An 18,673-nucleotide genomic window follows, 5' to 3' on the forward strand; every position below is an offset into this window, starting at 1 on the left:
ATCTGGGTCCTCATTTTACCAACCTCGGAAGGATGGAAGGCTGAGTCAACCTTCAGCCGGTCAGGATCGAACTGCTGACAGTGAGCAGAGTCAGCTTGCAATACCACATTCTAACCACTGCACCACCAGGGCTCTAAGGATAGATGACCATGTATTTTTATTTTTTGTATTTTATTTTTTGCAAGGCACAGGCTGTTTCCCCCAGGTGTTTGCATGAGTGGCTGTGGGGTGGGGGAGACGAATTTTGCTACTATTGATGGTTAATAGTTAACAGTTTGTCCCTGGGCATTGGGGGCAGTTATATTTGAGGTTTGTATTTAAACATGTACACTGTCCAGGGTCACTTGTGTGAAATAGGGGGGTGGGGGCTATATCAATTATGCAAACTAAGAAATAAAATGTCAGGACAATACCAATTTCTTTAAAAGCATCTGCTATTCAATGTCCATACAGATGTGATTGCCATTTATGACCATCCAAGCTAGCTTCCAGCAAGCAAAATCAATGGGGCATGCTGGATTCGCTTAACAACTGCAGGGATTCCTTAACAACAGTGGCAAAAAGGTCATAAAATTGGGTGTGACTCAGTGGTGGGATTCAGCTGGTTCGCACCGGTTCAGCAGAACTGTTAGCTAAATTTTATTGAGTTCTGAGAACCGGCTGAATCCACACAGCTTCTGGAAGTCCGTTCTAGGCCTCGGATGCCTGGAAGAGGCCTCCCAGGCCTAGAACGGCCCACCAAAAGTGCATGGATGCCACTTCCGGAAGTCTGTTTTAGGCTCGGACGCCCAGGCCTGCATCCACGCAGAGAACCTGTTGTTCAGATATTTGAATCCCAGCACTGGTGCGACTCATTTAACAACCACATTGCTTAGCAACAGAAATTCTGGACCCAATTGCGTTTGTACGTCAAGGATTAGCTGTTAGCCTGTTAAGGAAAAAATCAAAACAGAAACCAACAGAGCATGAAAAAAACGTGATGTATTTCCTAAAGTTCCATTGACACAATCCAGAAATAAATTATGTCTTAGATCACACACACACACATGTGAAGGTTATATGAAATGTAACCTGGGTGGTTCTCATTCATTTGTGAATTCCACAGGGTGAAAAAAAACTGCTTTGCACAACAAAGGCTCAAGCATTTCTCTCTTCAGGCAGTAGATACTCCAGTCCTAAATGCTGAAAAATCTCTTCCTCAGAGGCAGCGGGCAGGAAAATTTTCTGAAGAACATGCAAAAAATAAACACACACACATTAATCAGTCACTGAAAACCCTTTTTCTACTGGGCAAATTCCCCATAGCTAAATACATGTGACTGCCCATCCATGTAGACTTGCGCACAAACAAGGACTTTATTCATACCTTGTGCTGATCCAGGGTTTAATTGTATTGGCTGGAGAACTCATGACTGGCAAACTGAAATGGCTGGATTTCAGAACAAGGCCAGCCAAAATGTATGTTTGTTTGTTTGTGTGGTGTGGTGGCCTAGTGATGAAGATGCTCGCCTCCTACCTGGAAGTCTTAGAGTTCAATACTTGGTAGCGGCAGATGTTTCTGTCTCTTAGGGTGCAAAGAAAAAAAATACCTGCTGCGAACTCCACATAGGCATCAGGAAGGGCATCCGGCCAGTAAACACTCAGCTCCATCCAGTTGCCCTGACTCTATCCCAGATTAAGGGATTATACAGGGTCATAAAAGGAAGTTTTGTTTATTTATTTACAAAATGTATTGGTGCCCATATTACCACACAGTATCTCTGGGTGGCTTACAAGCTATATCATCTCTGTCTCTTCACTATCACTATCTCTATAATCTGTGGATATACATACATACATACATAGACAGACAATACCAACCACTAAGATCTGCTAAAATCCAATTCCAAATGGGGAGGGCGGGGGCAGAATAGGGGGGAGGTGGGATCTGTTGTTGCTTGATCAACTGCCTCCATTGGGGTCCCAAGCTAACTGGCAAAGCCAGGTCTTTAAGCCCTTGCAAAAGGTCAGGAGGGTTATGGCCAACCTCACGGGGGGAGTGAGGGGAAAGTAAGACCTTCCAAATGGACTCTTTCTAGGTGATTTAGTACCTTCAAAGGGCCCAGAGCTTGTCTAATGAGCTTCTGATTCCTCTCGGGTACACAAATATGCCACAACCACAGATACTCACTTAACAGAGAGGCATGGGAAATTCAGAGCTTAACAAAGGAGAATGAAACATGGAAGACTGGAAGGCTTATGGAGGCAGAGAAGGACATCTCCTTGGCATTTTTTGCACCAGAATTTGTACCCAGGTCTCAACAAACTCCGGTCAAAACCCACAACTGCCTCCACTGCCCTGAACCTTTGCTAGAAAAAAGGGTCTATCCAAGGGTGCCAAATCCCAAGTCATTCCTCCTGAGATCTTGCTCCGGGGACCTCTTACCTGCTCCAGGTGATAGAGGCCATGGCTGTTGAGGGTCATCTTCTTCTCACGCTTAGAGAAACGGCGGAGGTCTCGTTCAAAATTCTGGGAAGGTAAAGCGCCAGGAGGATTCCATTTGTTAATCAACAACAGAGTCTCCTCTGAATGCGAAATACATGAGGAATTTGCCTGACGCATCTTTGAAAGATTACCTGTTCCCTCCCAATCTTTGAACCAATTTTGGAAGGCTGGGGAATGAATTTGCCATTTCTAGGCATGCCAGATTCCTGGACCTGCCAAATTAGATGTCAGTTCTGATTGCTAGTGAGCAGGAATAAGGTCTTCAATCCGGTACTTCAAATATCCAGCTAAGAAAGCTTTGAAAACTAACAATACGCTAACCAGATAATCATAGAAGAAGCCTTTTGCCTTCCTGTAATTGAAATCTATTATTCCATGCACTCTGGAACGAATGAAAACAGGGTGGGTTTTTTTCATAGTTATCTGCATTAAATTTCTTTTTTTTTATTTTCACCCTAGTTCTTTAGCATATCCATTCTGAATTTGATTTCAGTCTTCTGCAGGATCACAGAAGGAAAATGCCTAAGATTTGTTCTTCCGCAGGAGGTTGTGCTGAACTCCAGAAAACAAAGGAAGCTATCTCAAAGTGCACACAAGCGAGAGATGGGAGATTCTATTACGGGACGGACGGCTCTTAATCCTTCATGCAAACATTCCAGGAAGAAGAAAGTCAAACGTTTCAAAGAGATCAGAGCCAAGAATTCAATAACAAGGGAGGCCCAGAGGGTTCCCAGTTCAGTTCCAACATTCTGTACTCGAAGCTCTGATCCTTGGCACCGCAGCTCATTCAAGAAAGCCTGGGTGACTCTTTCTTCCAGTCTGCAGTGAAGGGACTACTTGACCTTTTCTCACCGCAGTTGAAGAAGGATTGAAGTGTAAAGGTTAAAACAAACTCTTTGCGTGCAGGAACACCGAGCATCTCCAGGTAAACTCAAAAAAGCACCTGCTGGAAAGAGGGGGAGAGAGAGGGAGGGGGAGGGAGGGAGGGAGAGAGAGGGGGGGGAGAGGGGGAGAGAGACTCTGTGCCCAAATTTGGAGTCCTACTTAATTTGATATCCCAAATATCTGCATGGTTTAACTACTGGATGGATGGATATAGATAGAGGATGATAGAGGACGATAGAGATACATGATATATATATATATATATATATATATATATATATATATATATATATATATATATATATATATATATATATATATATATATATATATATATATATATATATATATATATATATATATATATATATATATATATTCTATATGTATATATATATTCTATATGTATATATATATATATATATTCTATATGTATATATATAATCTATATGTATATGTATATATATATATATTCTATATGTATATATATAATCTATATGTATATGTATATATATGTATATGTATATATATAAATAAAGATTTGTCCCATGTTTGGGGCCTAGCAAGGTAATCTAAAAATAGTTAACAAGCATTTGACATGTATGTGTATATGTATGTATACACTTGTGGCTTAGAGGCAAATAACACTGCCTTGTATGCAATCAGCCCAGGTTCGAATCTCAGAAGGGTATAGCTGACTGAGGACGACTAAGGAGTCAGAAATGCATCTCAGTTTCCCTTTAATTCTTTGTTAGTAATTTACACAAATATATGAATTGTCCGGTGTGACTACTGCCTGTTTGATAGCCTTCAAGATAGGCTGAAAACAGGAAATAAAGATTTGCCCCATGTTTGGGGCCTAGCAAGGTAATCTAAATAGTTAACATTTGAAACATATCTTCCCTTGCAGAAAAAAGCTAACAGAGCGAGAGGGACCTTGTGGCTTAGAGGCAAATAACACTGCCTTGTATGCAATCAGCCCAGGTTCGAATCTCAGAAGGGTATAGCTGACTGAGGACGACTAAGGAGTCAGAAATGCATCTCAGTTTCCCTTTAATTCTTTGTTAGTAATTTACACAAATATATGAATTGTCCGGTGTGACTACTGCCTGTTTGATAGCCTTCAAGATAGGCTGAAAACAGGAAATAAAGATTTGCCCCATGTTTGGGGCCTAGCAAGGTAATCTAAATAGTTAACATTTGAAACATATCTTCCCTTGCAGAAAAAAGCTAACAGAGTGAGAGGGACCTTGTGGCTTAGAGGCAAATAACACTGCCTTGTATGCAATCAGCCCAGGTTCGAATCTCAGAAGGGTATAGCTGACTGAGGACGACTAAGGAGTCAGAAATGCATCTCAGTTTCCCTTTAATTCTTTGTTAGTAATTTACACAAATATATGAATTGTCCGGTGTGACTACTGCCTGTTTGATAGCCTTCAAGATAGGCTGAAAACAGGAAATAAAGATTTGCCCCATGTTTGGGGCCTAGCAAGGTAATCTAAATAGTTAACATTTGAAACATATCTTCCCTTGCAGAAAAAAGCTAACAGAGCGAGAGGGACCTTGTGGCTTAGAGGCAAATAACACTGCCTTGTATGCAATCAGCCCAGGTTCGAATCTCAGAAGGGTATAGCTGACTGAGGACGACTAAGGAGTCAGAAATGCATCTCAGTTTCCCTTTAATTCTTTGTTAGTAATTTACATATATATATATATATATATATATATATATATATATATATATATATATATATATATATATATATATACATACACACATACATATACATGTATATACATATACGTGTGTGTACACACACACACACACACACATATATATATATATATATATATATATATATATATATATATATATATATATATATATATATATATATATATATATATATATAGAGAGAGAGAGAGAGAGAGAGAGAGAGAGAGAGAGAGAGAGAGAGAGATCTATAGTTAGGCAGGCAGGCCCTGCTGCCCAATTCGGACTCCTACTTAATTTGACATGAAAAGCTCCTTAGGAACTCTCTGACACCAACCTTTTCCCCAAGGCCACACCCAAATGAATACAAAACCAAGTTCAAATACAGGACCCAGCCCACATGGAACTCACCCGTGAGCCGGTCCAGCCAAGCAAAGCAAATGGAAATTGGCTGAAGGGGGTCACAACCAAGTCCACCCGCACAGCTGTCCGGGGACGGGATGTACCAGACCCCACTGAGGCGCCGAGCTTCTGAACCCCAGCACCCCCTGGATGGCTTCCCGCAAGATCCCCAAGGTGGAAGATGGAGAGGCAGCGTTCAAAGTGGTCCATGGTGCTTGAACCGCCGCTAACCCACAGCTCTTCATCTTCGAGGGAGTGCAAACTGCTTCGGTGGAAACTGTGATACAGCAAGAAGCCCTGAGAAAAGAGAAACCCGTGGAGGAGAATCACACCCAGAGTTTACGGGTAGTCCCCGACTTGCAATCATTCATTTATTGACCACTCAAAGTTACAACGGCACTGAAAAAAGTGACTTATGACCGGTTTTCACACTGCCACTGCATCCCAACGGTCACAATTCAGGCCTTTGGCAACTGTCCTGGGGTCATGTGATCATCTTTTGTAATCTTCCCAGCTGGCTTCCGAAAGGCAGAGTCAATGGGGGAAGACAAGATTTGCTTAAGGACCACATGATTTACTTAACAACTGCAGTGATTTGCTTAATACAGGGGTCTTCAGACTTGGCCCTCTTTGTGTTCAGTAAGAAAGTGTAACCCTTCTAAACAGAGAGCAGTTAGATTCATGGTTTAATTCTTATGCTTCTTGGAAAGTTGGAAAATTTCTACACTGCAGATCTGTGACTTCAATGCAACTTTTTTAAAAAAAACACATACATTTGCTGCTTCCAGATCTGCCTATTTTGCCAGATCCTCCTTGCATTCAAGTCTTCACCTACCTGGCTCTTCAGGACACCGATGACTTTGCATAAGAGTCCCAGTTCTTGACCTTCGGAAGGGTGGGTGATGAGCAGGTCCACATCATGGCCACACGGCTTCCCTCTGTTGGGGGGAGACAGACTGTAGCCACAAGTTTCCGGCCAAGTTTGTTTTTATTGGCATTTACCATTGTTAACAGTGCTAAACACGGCTGCCTCAACCACCATTGGCTGGGTTCAGACAAACCATTACAATCAAATTATAACATAGCACAGTGGGGGACCCATTCATTGAAAGGACTCAAAAAAAATGTGCAAAATGAGTGTGGCTTTAATGGGCTTTAAATCCCATGCAGACATGATGATTTTTCAATCTCTCATCCTTTCATACTGATTTCCTAGCATCAGCAAATTCCAGCTTATACGGACATAAGTGCAGAGAATTCCCCAGGTAGCACGATTATTACTACCGGTAACATTTCAGGGAAATGAGTCTGCCCATCTGAAAATTTATTTATCAGTCATATTTATATGGCTGCCCATCTCACAGAACATGACTCTGGGTGGTATACAATAAAACTATATAATAACAACATTAAAACACACTACAGGTACCCCTTGACTTATAACCATTTGGTTAGTGAGCTTTTGACGTTACAACGGCGCTGGAAAAAGTGACCTATGACTGTTTTTCACAAATACAGCCGTTGTAACATCCCTGTGGTCACATGATCAAATTCAGATGATTGGCAAGTGGCATGTACTGCATTTATGACGGTCGCAGCGTCCCGGAGTCATGTGATCCCCTTTTGCGATCCCCTTCTGACAAGCAAAGTCAATGGGGAAGCCAGATTCACTTAACATCTGTTCCTAACTTAACAGCTGCAGTGATTCACTTAACAACTGTGGCAAGAAAGGTCATAAAATAGGGCAAAGCTCACTTAACAAATGTCTCGCTTAGCAACAGAAATGTTGGGGTCAATTGTGGTCCAGGACCGCCTGTATCCTTAAAAACATGATGCTGCTATTAAAAAAGGCTAGGCAAGACCATTGGAAATTATGAAGGGGAGCCATCTCAGCAGATCACCTACCCTTCGCCCAGATGCCCCAGTGATATTTTGAGAGATTTCTGGAAGGATGGTTGGGTAAGGCAGGGGTCAGCAACCTGAAACAGTGAAAGAGCCACTCGGAACCGGTTCCCTCACAAAAGGAAAAACTGGGAGCCGCAAAAAATGCGTGCGCATGGGCGTACATGCGCGCATGCGCAGAACAGGGTTTGACTGAAGAGTGGAGACAAGGCAAGATATGCACCTACCCTGCATATTTGAATTGATTGGTTGAACTTTTTTAGTCCCACTTTTTTGGGGGGGGGACTGCACATGGCAGAGGACTGGGAGCCGCAGGAGATCGTTGAAAGAGCCGCATGCGGCTCCAGAGCCGCGGGTTGCAGACATGTGGGCTAAGGAAACCATGGCTGATGGTATCGAAAGCCGTCGAGAGATCAAGAAGGATGGATATACAACTGCCATTCCGCTTCCACCAGAGATCATATAAAAGTGGGAGAAATGTCATTTCTATCCCATAAAGGTAAAGGTAAAGGTTCCCCCGCACATGCATGCTAGTCGTTTCCAACTCTAGGGGCCGGTGCTCATCTCCGTTTCAAAGCCAAAGAGCCAGCGCTTGTCCGAGGATGTCTCCGTGGTCATGTGGCCGGCATGACTAGACGCCTAAGGCGCACGGAACGCTGTTACCTTCCCACCATAGTGGTCCCTATTTTTCTACTTGCATTTTTACGTGCTTTCGAACTGCTAGGTTGGCAGAAGCTGGGACGAGTAACAGGTGCTCACTCTGCTACACGGCACTCGGGATTCGACCCGCCAAACTGCCGACCTTCTGATCGACAAGCTCAGCGTCTTAACCCACTGAGCCACCGCGTCCCTTTTCTATCCAATACCAAGGCCTAAATCCTAAGTGAAAAGAATCCAGATGATGCCTTTCAAATTGCCCAGGTTGGAAAAAGTCTGGCTTAGTTAAGTTAATCAGGTCAGAAGAAAAGGAAGAGGAAAGATTTCAACTCTCACTGTATCTTCCGTAGGCCACACAAGCAGCACAGTGTGTTTTTTCAGACATTACAGGCTTTTAAAGTTTGGGAGAAAACCGACTCCGGAGACTGAGGTTCTCAGTGGGTGGATTCACAGAAAGCATTCGTTTATGGTTCATTTTAACTCTTGTTCCAGGCAAGAATAGTTCAGACCTCACTAAGCCACAGTCAACTTTCCTTGGGTTACACGTTGCAGGATCTGCGAACCCAGCAAAGGATAACTTAGTCAACCAACCATGTTTTAGAAAAGTCATGGTGACTGCAGTATTTAAACTCAACCAGAGATACGCCTGTCTTAAGCTATAAACACAAGCCCCTTGGAAAACTAGTTTCCACTAAATATTAGGTAAAATATCTTTAGATCTCTGCCACTTTCACAAAAGCAATCCATGAGGTTCTTAATCGATTCGTGGTTGAAGCCTGTTTTTCTCCACTGATGGTTGACATTGATGACCTCAGGATTTCTAGCTACCAGCAGCAGCAGGAAAGACTGGAACCGCCCACTTTAATTTAACTAGCCTCTATTTCCCCAGCTTATCCAGCGTTCACTGTCCAAATCAATTCACCTCCTAAATCCCCCGGTCAGCGTGACCGTTGCTCCAGGCAAAACCTGCTCAACCACCTTTTGCACCACCTGGCTGATGGCCTCGGCTTCACAGAGGTCCACAGGGGTATTGAGGTCCTCATAATGAAGAAGTCCTACAGGGAAGATCAGGCCCAAGTCATTAAGAAGCAATCAAGGATCATCTGAAACAAGTTATTCTATAACAAATGGATAGAAATGTAATTTAAGGAGCAGATTCATATCTTGACATATCCAGAAACACTTCTGTAATTATAGAATACAGAATCATCTCCAGATGTATCGGTATGTAAGTGACAGGTCCTATAATTCCCAACTGGCAAGGCTGTTCTTTGGAAGCGGTAATATTGATATTAATATTGGTAATAACATTGAATTTCTTTTCCTTCAAGTTACAAAAACATCAAACCAAACAAGACAGGGACCATTTTTTTCTCTGGACAATGAATTATATAAAAATTTTATAAGTCTTTCAGAGCTGCTTATTACAAAAAGCTATCAGCCCTAATCAAGCAGGTTTTTAGAGGTGGATGTTTTAACTGGTGAGTCTATGTGTGTAAGACAGAGATAGAGAGGTGTCCTAATGAATTTTATAGATTACTAAGGCATTACATTTATTAGAGCTATATAAAATACTATTTTGAGCGACTGGTTTGATGCTTATGCTTTGTTAGAAAAAATGTATATCATTATGCTTTATAAACAGTCACATCAGGCAAGTATTTCTAATATTTAACTCAGTTCATCTTTTCCCCCTCTCCTATTATAAAGCACAAGACTTAAAATCACATTGGAAAGAAAGCAATTTTATATCAACTAAAATGCAATGCGTAGAGTTCTTTCTAAAGGCAGTTTTGCCAAAGAAGTGAACAGTCTTAAACCTTAATAAAATAGCAAATAATTTGCTACTCACCCAAAAAAAACCTTTGCAGTCAAGACAATTCTCCCCAAGTTAAATAAAAATGCCTTCTTCTTTTGCACAAATTACTCACCTGCTTGCTGTTCTTTATTCAGTTTAATCTGGGGCGGCTGTAAGTCAGCAAGGGACCTGAACCCCTCCTGGTACCATTGGCTGGCTATCCTTACCCCAACTCCAAAGATCTTCGTGAAAAGCTATGGAGAAAAACAAATTCCTTAGAACGCCATCCCGATCTGGGAAAGCAAAAAGGTCCATAATTCAACCATGTAACAGGTCAGGAACGCAAGAAGAAATGTGGGCTCCTTGCCAGTCACTCAGCTTGATGATTTTCTTGCAGACATTTCATTACCAGCCCAGATAACACCATCAGTGCACTGGTAATGAAACATCTGCAAGTAAACCAAAAAGAGAGTACCAAGGAGCCCTCATTTCCACCCTGTTACAAATATTCTCTTCTATCTGAGGAAGAAATTCGTACAGGTTGCGTATTTCCAAAAAGAAACAAAAAGCATTGTTTGCTACTATCATTTTCATGTACTTCTCTGGTGCCGTTTCATAACTATAGACAGCTGGGTTCATTCTTAAGACTAGAAAATGGGTTACAATCCATTTTCAATCCTGGCTGTTCACCTGGTAACTTTGGGCCAATACATTTCCCCTCAGATGAAAAGCCTTGGTGGAGCAGTGGGCTAATGCCTCCTTCAGTAACACCAGCTGCCTGCAATTAGTGCAGGTTCGAGTCCCACCAGGCTCAAGGTTGACTCAGCCTTCCATCCTTCCGAGGTAGGTAAAATGAGGACCCAGATTGTTGGGGGCAATAAGCCGACTTTGTAATAATGCCACTTGGAGGGGGGGGAAGCCCTAATAAGCAGGCATATACATAGAATGAAGGTAATTGCTAAGCACATTGAGTTGTGCTTTAGATTGTAAGCCGCCCTGAGTCTTCGGAGAAGGGCGGGATATAAATGGGATAATAAAAAAAAGGCATTCAACGGATAATCCGAAACCACAGGCTCCAATTAAGTTCCCTAGGCTGGCCAAGTGGCTTATAGCAGTAGGCTGAATCCAAGGAGACATTCTTTAAAAACCCTTAAATCATTTTCACAAAAATAAAATTCAGGGACGGGGCCCTCTACAGTCAGCAGATGGGTGAACATTTGCTCACATGTACTTTGTATAATTTGGGTGGGATTTCACTAGATGTAGAAGTAGTTTCCTGAGCTAGCTATCTGAACATAAAATATTCAGCGTCAATTGTTTTTTTTTACTCGGTGACTGAAATTTTAGCACATACCTGGACCCTAGTACATGGAGGACCAGAAATTTGCATTAGCACTCTAAAATTTAAGAAGTTAATCTTCTCCTGAAACCAGCAGTGCACCCAGGGTTCAGGCAGTGTTCCCTTGCAATAGGGATGCATGAAGTGTTGTACCCCAAATTCCACGCCACGTCCTCCCCCATCTAGCAGTAGCCATCGGCCACACAGAGCTTCTGCACCTTCATCGTCCGGTATCTCTCCGATTGTCTAACTTTCTCCACCTCTGCAGAAAGGCCATCTTCCAGCATTTCCTGTTGGGCAGACCACAAACAATACAATCAGTCTTCGAAGTACGACCGCAATTGAGCCCAAAATTTCTGTTGCTAAGCGAGACAGTTGATAAGTGAGCTTTCTTGCCATAGTTGTTAAGTGAATCACTGCAGTTGTTAAGTTAACAATACGCTTGTTAAAGTGAATCTGGCTTCCCCACTGATTCTGTCTGTCAGAAAGTCGCAAAAGGGGACCACGTGACCCCGGGACACTGCAACCGTTGTAAATATGAGTCAGTTGCCAAGTGTTCTGAATATTGATCACGTGACCGTGGGGGAGGCTGCAATGGCTGTAATGTTTAAAAAATGAGAACTTTCCTTGAGAAAGTCAGGTTCAATGGTCCTGAGAAAAGAGGAGAAGGAGTATTCCAATATCTAAGGGCTTGCCATAAAGAAGAGGGAGTCAATCTATTCTCCAAAGCACCAGAAGTCAGGAGAAGAAACAATGGATGGAAACTAATCAAGGAGAGAAGCAACCTGGAACTAAGGAGAAGTTTCCTGACAGTGAGAACAATTAACCAGGGGAACAGCTTGCCTCCAGAAGTTGTGGGCGCTCCATCACTGGAGGCTTTTAAATAGAGGATGGACAGGCACTTGTCTGAAATGGCCTAGGGCTTTCTGCCTGAGCAGGGGGTTGGACTAGAAGACCTCCAAGGTCCCTTCCAACTCTGTTACTGAGGAGGAGGAGGAAGAGGAGGAGCAATGTTAAAGGAAAGGTACAGTGCATAGTAAGAGCCCCATCACAAACGAGGGGCATCAGAATGCAAAATGAACAGGACAGTGACGATGCTAGAATGGGATAAGACGACACGAGTATCCCTCTACCTGGATAATTCTCCGCGAATGCTCTCCGATGCAGGGCACGGTGTGGAGTTGCTGAATTCTGCTGACCTTCCAAGGTAAGGACTTAAGCACCGAAGCAGCTCTGGAAAAAGCTAAGCTCCGAACTTCACTGCCCATGAATTTAGCCTCTTCCGCCATGGTTTCTAAGGCATCCTAAAAAAGGCAGCCAGGAACATTAAAGTCCAAGCCCTCCAAAGAGGGTTCAAATGCTTAGACCCAGTGATGGGATTCAAATTTTTATTTTTTATTTTAATTCCATTTATATCCCGCCCTTCTCCGAAGACTCAGAGCGGCTTACAAGCTTAGCAGTAGCCTTCATTCTATGTATATGCCTGCTTATTAGGGCTTTCACACCCCTCCCAAGCGGCATGCCTGGCTGAGGAATTCTGGGAGTTAAAGTCCACGAGTCATAAAAGGGCCAGGTTTGAAGACCCCTGACATATGTGAATGCCTGTGTGGATCTCTGCATGGATGCCGCTTCCAGAAGTCTGTTCTGGGCTTGGGCAAGAAAAAAAATAGCTACTGGTTCTGCCGAACTGGTGCAAACTGGCTGAATCCCACCACTGCTTAGACCTCTCAACCACCCAGCTGCTCCCTGCAGGTGAAGCCCCCCTCCCAAAAAATTCAAAATGGTACCTGAAAACAAAATAAGGCAACCCCTTAAAAAGACCAAAATGGAAATGAGAACACAGGTAGTCCTCAACATACGATCCCAATTGAACCCCAAATTTATGTTGCTAAGTGAGACAGTTGCTAAGCGAATTTTGCCCCGTATTAAGACCTTTCTTGCCACAGTCATAAAGGGAATCGCTGCAGGTGTTCAGTTAGTAACATGGTTGTTAAATGAATCCGGTTCTCCCATTGACTTTGCTTGTCAGAAGCTTGCAAAAGGTGATCACGTGACCCCGGGACACTGCAACCCATAAATACATGCCAGTTGCTAAGTCCCCAAATTGTGATCATGTGACCAAGGCTTTGGGGCAGGGAGGAGCATCAATGTATCTTGAAGCCAGCTCAGTCTCTACCACCAACATGGCTTATCTTGTTGCCATCATTGTGGTTGGGAACGGGGATCCTACACCAGGGTTTCTCCACATTGGCAACTTGCTAAGCTGGGGAATTCTGGGGATTGAAGTACATGCCACTCTATGTTGCTGAGAGTATTACCGGTCTACACTGAGTCAAATTACCGTGAGTGTGGAGTTGTGGTGCAGCAGGGGTGTCCGTCTCTGGCAGATGTAGGGAGGCACCTGGCCTTTTTCTTCTAGTGGCGCCATAGTAGTAGTCACCTGGACAAAAGGAAATAGGCAAGACATCTAATCAGGACATCCAAATCATCCTTCAATGAAAGCAATAATAAAACTGCAGCCTTTTGTTCTGATTCATAATCTAGCCAAGTCCCAGAAACCATGAGAAGGAAGGAAGGAAGGAAGGAAGGAAGGAAGGAAGGAAGGAAGGAAGGAAGGAAGGAAGGAAGGAAGGAAGGAGGGAGGGAGGGAGGGAGGGAGGAAGGAAGGAAGGAAGGAAAGAGGAAGGAAGGAAGGAAGGAAGGAAGGAAAGAGGAAGGAAGGAAGGAAGGAAGGAAGGAAGGAAGGAAGGAAGGAAGGAAGGAAGGAAGGAAGGAAGGAAGGAAGGAAGGAAGGAAGGAAAACCTAAGAGATACAGTGGCTGGTTTAAATACATATTAACACACAACTTGTGTTGCTTAAGCCACAGTTATCCCAAAAGGAGGGCAGATTTTTGCCTTCCAATCATTCATCTTAAAAAGGGGCCAATCAACTTCGGCCACTTGAAGAGGTGGGGGGAATTCTGGGAGTTCAGAAACGTGTGAATAGAGACAAATAAGCTTTTCTCGCCATCTTTTGTTGTGCTGAAGGATTTTGTCTTGAATGAGAACAGAATAAAAACTTTACTGTCACTTTAAATGCAGTCCAATCAGCACAGGTTAGAATGAAATTTCATTGCATGCAGCTGTCAAAAAATACCGTTATGCGTATATATCTACATATACACACACATATGACACAGAGAAACATTGGTCTAGTTCGAATGTATACATATACATGGCCAAAAAAAAAAAAAAAGAATCCTCCGAATTTACAAGACGGATGGCATAAGGAACAAAGCTGTTGCAGGATGTAGCAGTTCTGCTATAAATACAGGGATGATCTCCTTTGGGGTAAAGACAAAAGAAGGCATGGCCCATCCCTGAAGGCTTCAGGTTGAGCAGAGCCAGATGAAAGACGTACAGGTCAAAAGCTACAGCCTTGCTCTGAAAAACAGGTCCCAAGTGTCACCTGTAAGGATTCTTTTCGTACCTTCAGACGGTGCCTGGGTTCCATCTCAACAGGGCGCCCGGCACCCATGCTCTCAGTGAACCAGCTGAGGTCCAGCAGAGCTGGCCCATCTCCTAAAGCTTTGGCAGGTGGCCTCCCATTCTTCTTCAGCCACTCAACCACCTCATCTCCAGAATTGCCTTCGGACACAATGTGAGTCACTTTCTCACTACGACAAAAGCAAAGTTACCACTTTAATACCACTTTACAATGCCTTGGTAAGACCACACCTGGGATACTGCATCCTGTTTTGGTCACCACGATGGAAAAAAGATGTTGAGACTCTAGAAAGAGTACAGAGAAGAGCAACAAAGATAATTAAGGGACTTAATGAAGAGCGGTTGCATGAACTGGATATGTCTAGTCTAACAAACAGAAGGACGAGGGGTGACATGGTAGCAGTGCTCCAATATCTCAGGGGCTGCCACAAAGAAGAGGGAGTCAAGCTATTTTCCAAAGTGCCTGAAGTCAGGACAAGAAGCAATGGATGGAAACTAATCAAGGAGAGAAGCAACCTAGAAGAAGAAATTTCTTGGCAGAACAATTAACCAGTGGAACAACTTGCCTCCAGAAGTTGTAAATGCTCCAACACTGGAGGTTTTTAAGAAGAGATTGAACAACAATTTGTCTGAAATGGTACCGGGTTTCCTGCCCTAGCAAGGGGTTGGACTAGAAGACCTCCAAGTCCCTTCCAACTCTGTTATTCCATTCCATTCTAAAGATTTATGGAGCTGAGGTCAATCACAGGTTAAGGTTTAGATGAGGTTAGCTCTCCAGGGGTAGGCAACCTTGGCTCTTTTATGACTCGTGGACTTCAACTCCCAGAATTCCAGGCTGGCTCAGGAATTCTGGGAGTTGAAGTCCACGAGTCATAAAATAGCCAAGGTTGCCTAGCCCTGCGGCCTAGGCACTCTCTTGGCTTCATGAGGGTGGAGGTCAGGAGCCCAAGCATGGCTTGATAAGCCATGCTAGCTGGCTACAGTTGTTAAGGCTGTAAAAACCACTTCTGACAAGCACCAGTAACCACAGCAATTGTTTAAATCTCATATAACCGAGAGGTGTACAGGTTGTCTTGACTTACAATCCCAATTGAGCCCAAAATTTTTCTGTGTCAGCAAGACAGTTGTTAAGTGACTTTTGCCCCCATTTTATCACCTTTCTTGCCACAGTTGTTAGGTGAATCACTGCAGTTGGTAAGTTAGTAATACAGTTAAGTGAATCTGGCTTCCCCACTGACTTCGCTTGTGACACATTTGCAAAAGGTGATCATTTGATCCCAGGACAGTGCAATTGTCATAACCAAATACCGTGTTTCCCCGAAAGTAAGGCCTACCCTGAAAATAAGCCCTAGTTTTGGGGCGAGGTGCACAGCTAAAAATCAAGCTAGGGTGGGTGTGTAAACCACCCCGCACCTGCTTACTTTGCAGCCAAGGCCTCTTCTCACCGGCCCACTTCTTCCAAGGCCTCTTCTGCAGCCAGGCCTGCATTTGTCAGTCACAGGCCTTTCCAGAAGGCCTGTGCAGCCAAGAACCAAGCTATGGATTCAATCCATAGTTTGGTTCTGCAAGACCTCAGCAGCCCAGCACCAAGCTATGGATTGAATGCATAGCTCGGTACTTGGTTGCTTAGGCCTTCTGGAAAGGCCTGACTGCAAAATGCAGGCCTGAATGCAGCTGCAGAACTTTGGCCCCTGAAGAAGTGGAACGGCTGGGTGGGGCTGTCGGTGCCAGAGGTGAGGTAAGGCCTACCCTGAAAATAAGACCTGGTGCCTCTTTTGGAGGCAAAAAAAAGAAGACGACCTGGTCTTATTTTCAGGAAAGCACAGGTATCATGGGGATGCTGCAATGGTCATGTGAAAAATGGTCATAACTCACTTTTTTCAGTGCTGTTGTTAACTTTGAATGGTCACTAAACACATGGTTGTAAGTCAAGGACTACCTGTATATGTAATGGTCCCTTCTGAAGGCTTTCTGGAAATATCTCTCCATCCTCTGCTGAAAGCAGAAAGCCACACCAATTGACTCTGGTGTTCCCTACCTCCTTGTCTGAGGAATCTAAGGCCCCATGTTTCAGCACAAGCAAGCATGTGAACCACTGCTCGGCTTGCAAGATTGGTCAGTAGAAACCCCACCAATCTCCACTTTAAGGCGGGATTCCTCTTGGTTCCCATTCTTCCTGGCCCTTCACCCCATTCCCATTGGGACACCTACCTGCAGGGATCATCTACAAAAAAGCCTCTGCTACGAGCCAAGGAGGTCAGGAACGTTTTCCGGCTACTGCCCATCCTCTTCTCAACCAGGCCAAGCACCACTTCGGGGAAACGCCCCGGGACCTCTGAGTTAGCTGGCTGATGACCAGGCTCAGCCCGAGGAGGACGCCGTTTTTTCATGGGCAGCTGGGCCATGATCCGCCCGCCGAGGGGACCTCCTCTGCCTTCTCCAAAAAATCTCAGCTGCAGAAAGGAGAGAGAGAACGAAAGAGAAGAGGGGGGGAGGGAAAGAACAGGAAAGGAAAAGGCTTGTTACAGTTCTTAAACGGAAGAACCGGGAAGAGTTTTCAACTCTTGAACTGGCATGGGTCTGGATTATCTTAGGGAGCACCTGCTGCCAGCATCAACTTCCCATCGTCCTGTGCGCTCCCATAGAAAGGGCCTCCTTAGGGTGCCGCCGGTTAGGGAGTGCCGGCGGGTGATCCCCAGAGGGAGGGCATTTTCTGTGGGCGCGCCTGCCCTTTGGAATGATTTACCTGTGGAACTCCGGACCGCCCCGGATCTGCGTTCATTTCGCCGGGACCTGAAAACCTGGCTTTTTGATCTATCAGGCCTGGATTGAAGGGGTTTTAGCTTTTTTAATATTGTTTTAATTGTTGGGCTTGAATTAATTTAATTCATTTTAATTTTATATTATCTTTTTATATTGTCTTTTATACGCTGCCCTGTAAACCGCCCTGAGTCCTTCGGGAATAGGGCGGTATAGAAAACTAATTAAATAAATAAATAAATAAACAAACTTCGTAGTTAGGCCAGCCGGAACCCTTCAGACACTCCTGCCCAACACTGGGGGGAAAAAAGAACACACCTCAAACCTCCCATCTGCAATCTTTGCCTTTGCCTTTTTTAAAGCACAGAAGTTCATTTCTCGCAAGAGGGCAGGTAACCAATAGGCAGCAAGGAAAAGCAGTGAGTGTAAAGTTGCGGGCTTCACATAGAGACGGACACAGAGCTGGGGTAAAGATGAGTTTATTCTGAACAGAGCGAACTGGGGAAACAGGGAAGCCTGGCGTCTATTTGTACCTGCCCAGGTGGATGGCATCCAATCAGTTCAAACCTGGGCTTCCTGCCAGTGCAGGTGACAATGGGTGTAGATCCTGGCTTCCCACCAGGCTGACCATGCCTGGAGCTGTCAACAGCTTAACTCATTAGGCTTATCCTGAGTGAGCAGTTATCGCCCGGAGCTGTCCAACCCCTCTGCTGATCTGCACCATCAGCCTCCTGCTGTGCTGTCCTTTGTGTATGCTGGGAGGCATACACTGCAGTGAGAAACCCAATCACCTGCACGGAACCCAGCAAGCCACATTCCCCACGTTATTTTTTTAAGAGAGAAGGAAAACGAGAGTCAGCCAGCTCCCCCCCCCTCTCCCAAGTGAGATACTCAGCCAGCTTGGGGTAGCCTCCTTTGCTTTCCCTTCTTGGCCAGCTTAGGAAAAGAAGGATGCTGGGGCAGGACGGGCGGACGCAAAACTGCAAATCATCCCCCCCCACCCCCACCCCCACCCCGCTTTGGAGATAAAGCAATTACCGCTTTCCCAGCTTGCACGCGCCTTTCTCTGCCGCATCCGCTCAGCGAAAGTGTTGCTGCAGCCGCCGAAAAAGTGCGAGGCCATGCAAAGCAAGGCGGGGAGGGGCGGGGCGGGAAGGGAGGGGGCCCTCTCCAGCTGCAACGTCTGCTCCAGCTGCGCTTTGAAGGCAGCCGACTCCTTGTCCCCGCCCACTCGGGCCAATCAGC

At 44.5% G+C, this 18,673-nt stretch overlaps 1 protein-coding gene across 7 annotated transcripts in view; it reads right to left on the reverse strand.

Annotated features, from left to right (window-relative positions):
• Nucleotides 1-18,667, reverse strand: part of POLM (DNA polymerase mu) — a 34,585-nt gene extending 15,918 nt beyond the window's left edge. For 3 of the 7 annotated variants that reach the window (XR_014027177.1, XR_014027178.1, XR_014027179.1), the window contains exons 1-12: nt 18,467-18,667; nt 16,880-17,121; nt 14,652-14,838; nt 13,524-13,622; nt 12,316-12,486; nt 11,401-11,472; nt 9,977-10,097; nt 8,968-9,100; nt 6,322-6,424; nt 5,496-5,783; nt 2,426-2,509; nt 1,072-1,224 (exon numbers count right to left, since the gene is read on the reverse strand). Coding sequence is in view for 4 of the 7 variants with exons in the window: in XM_081333492.1 (XP_081189618.1) it covers nt 1,513-1,665; nt 2,426-2,509; nt 5,496-5,783; nt 6,322-6,424; nt 8,968-9,100; nt 9,977-10,097; nt 11,401-11,472; nt 12,316-12,486; nt 13,524-13,622; nt 14,652-14,838; nt 16,880-17,073 (1,605 nt within the window). In the remaining 3 variants the exon portion in view is untranslated. Of the gene's footprint in view, nt 1-961; nt 1,666-2,425; nt 2,510-5,495; nt 5,784-6,321; nt 6,425-8,967; nt 9,101-9,976; nt 10,098-11,400; nt 11,473-12,315; nt 12,487-13,523; nt 13,623-14,651; nt 14,839-16,879; nt 17,122-18,466 lie in introns of those variants that run through there. The other 4 variants (XM_081333493.1, XM_081333494.1, XM_081333492.1 and 1 more) reach the window with 4 other exon arrangements.
• Nucleotides 18,668-18,673: the final 6 nt, after the last annotated feature.

The sequence above is a fragment of the Vipera berus genome (genome assembly GCF_964194415.1).
Source record: "Vipera berus genome assembly, chromosome: 8".
In the NCBI taxonomy this organism is placed as follows: Eukaryota; Metazoa; Chordata; class Lepidosauria; order Squamata; family Viperidae; genus Vipera; species Vipera berus.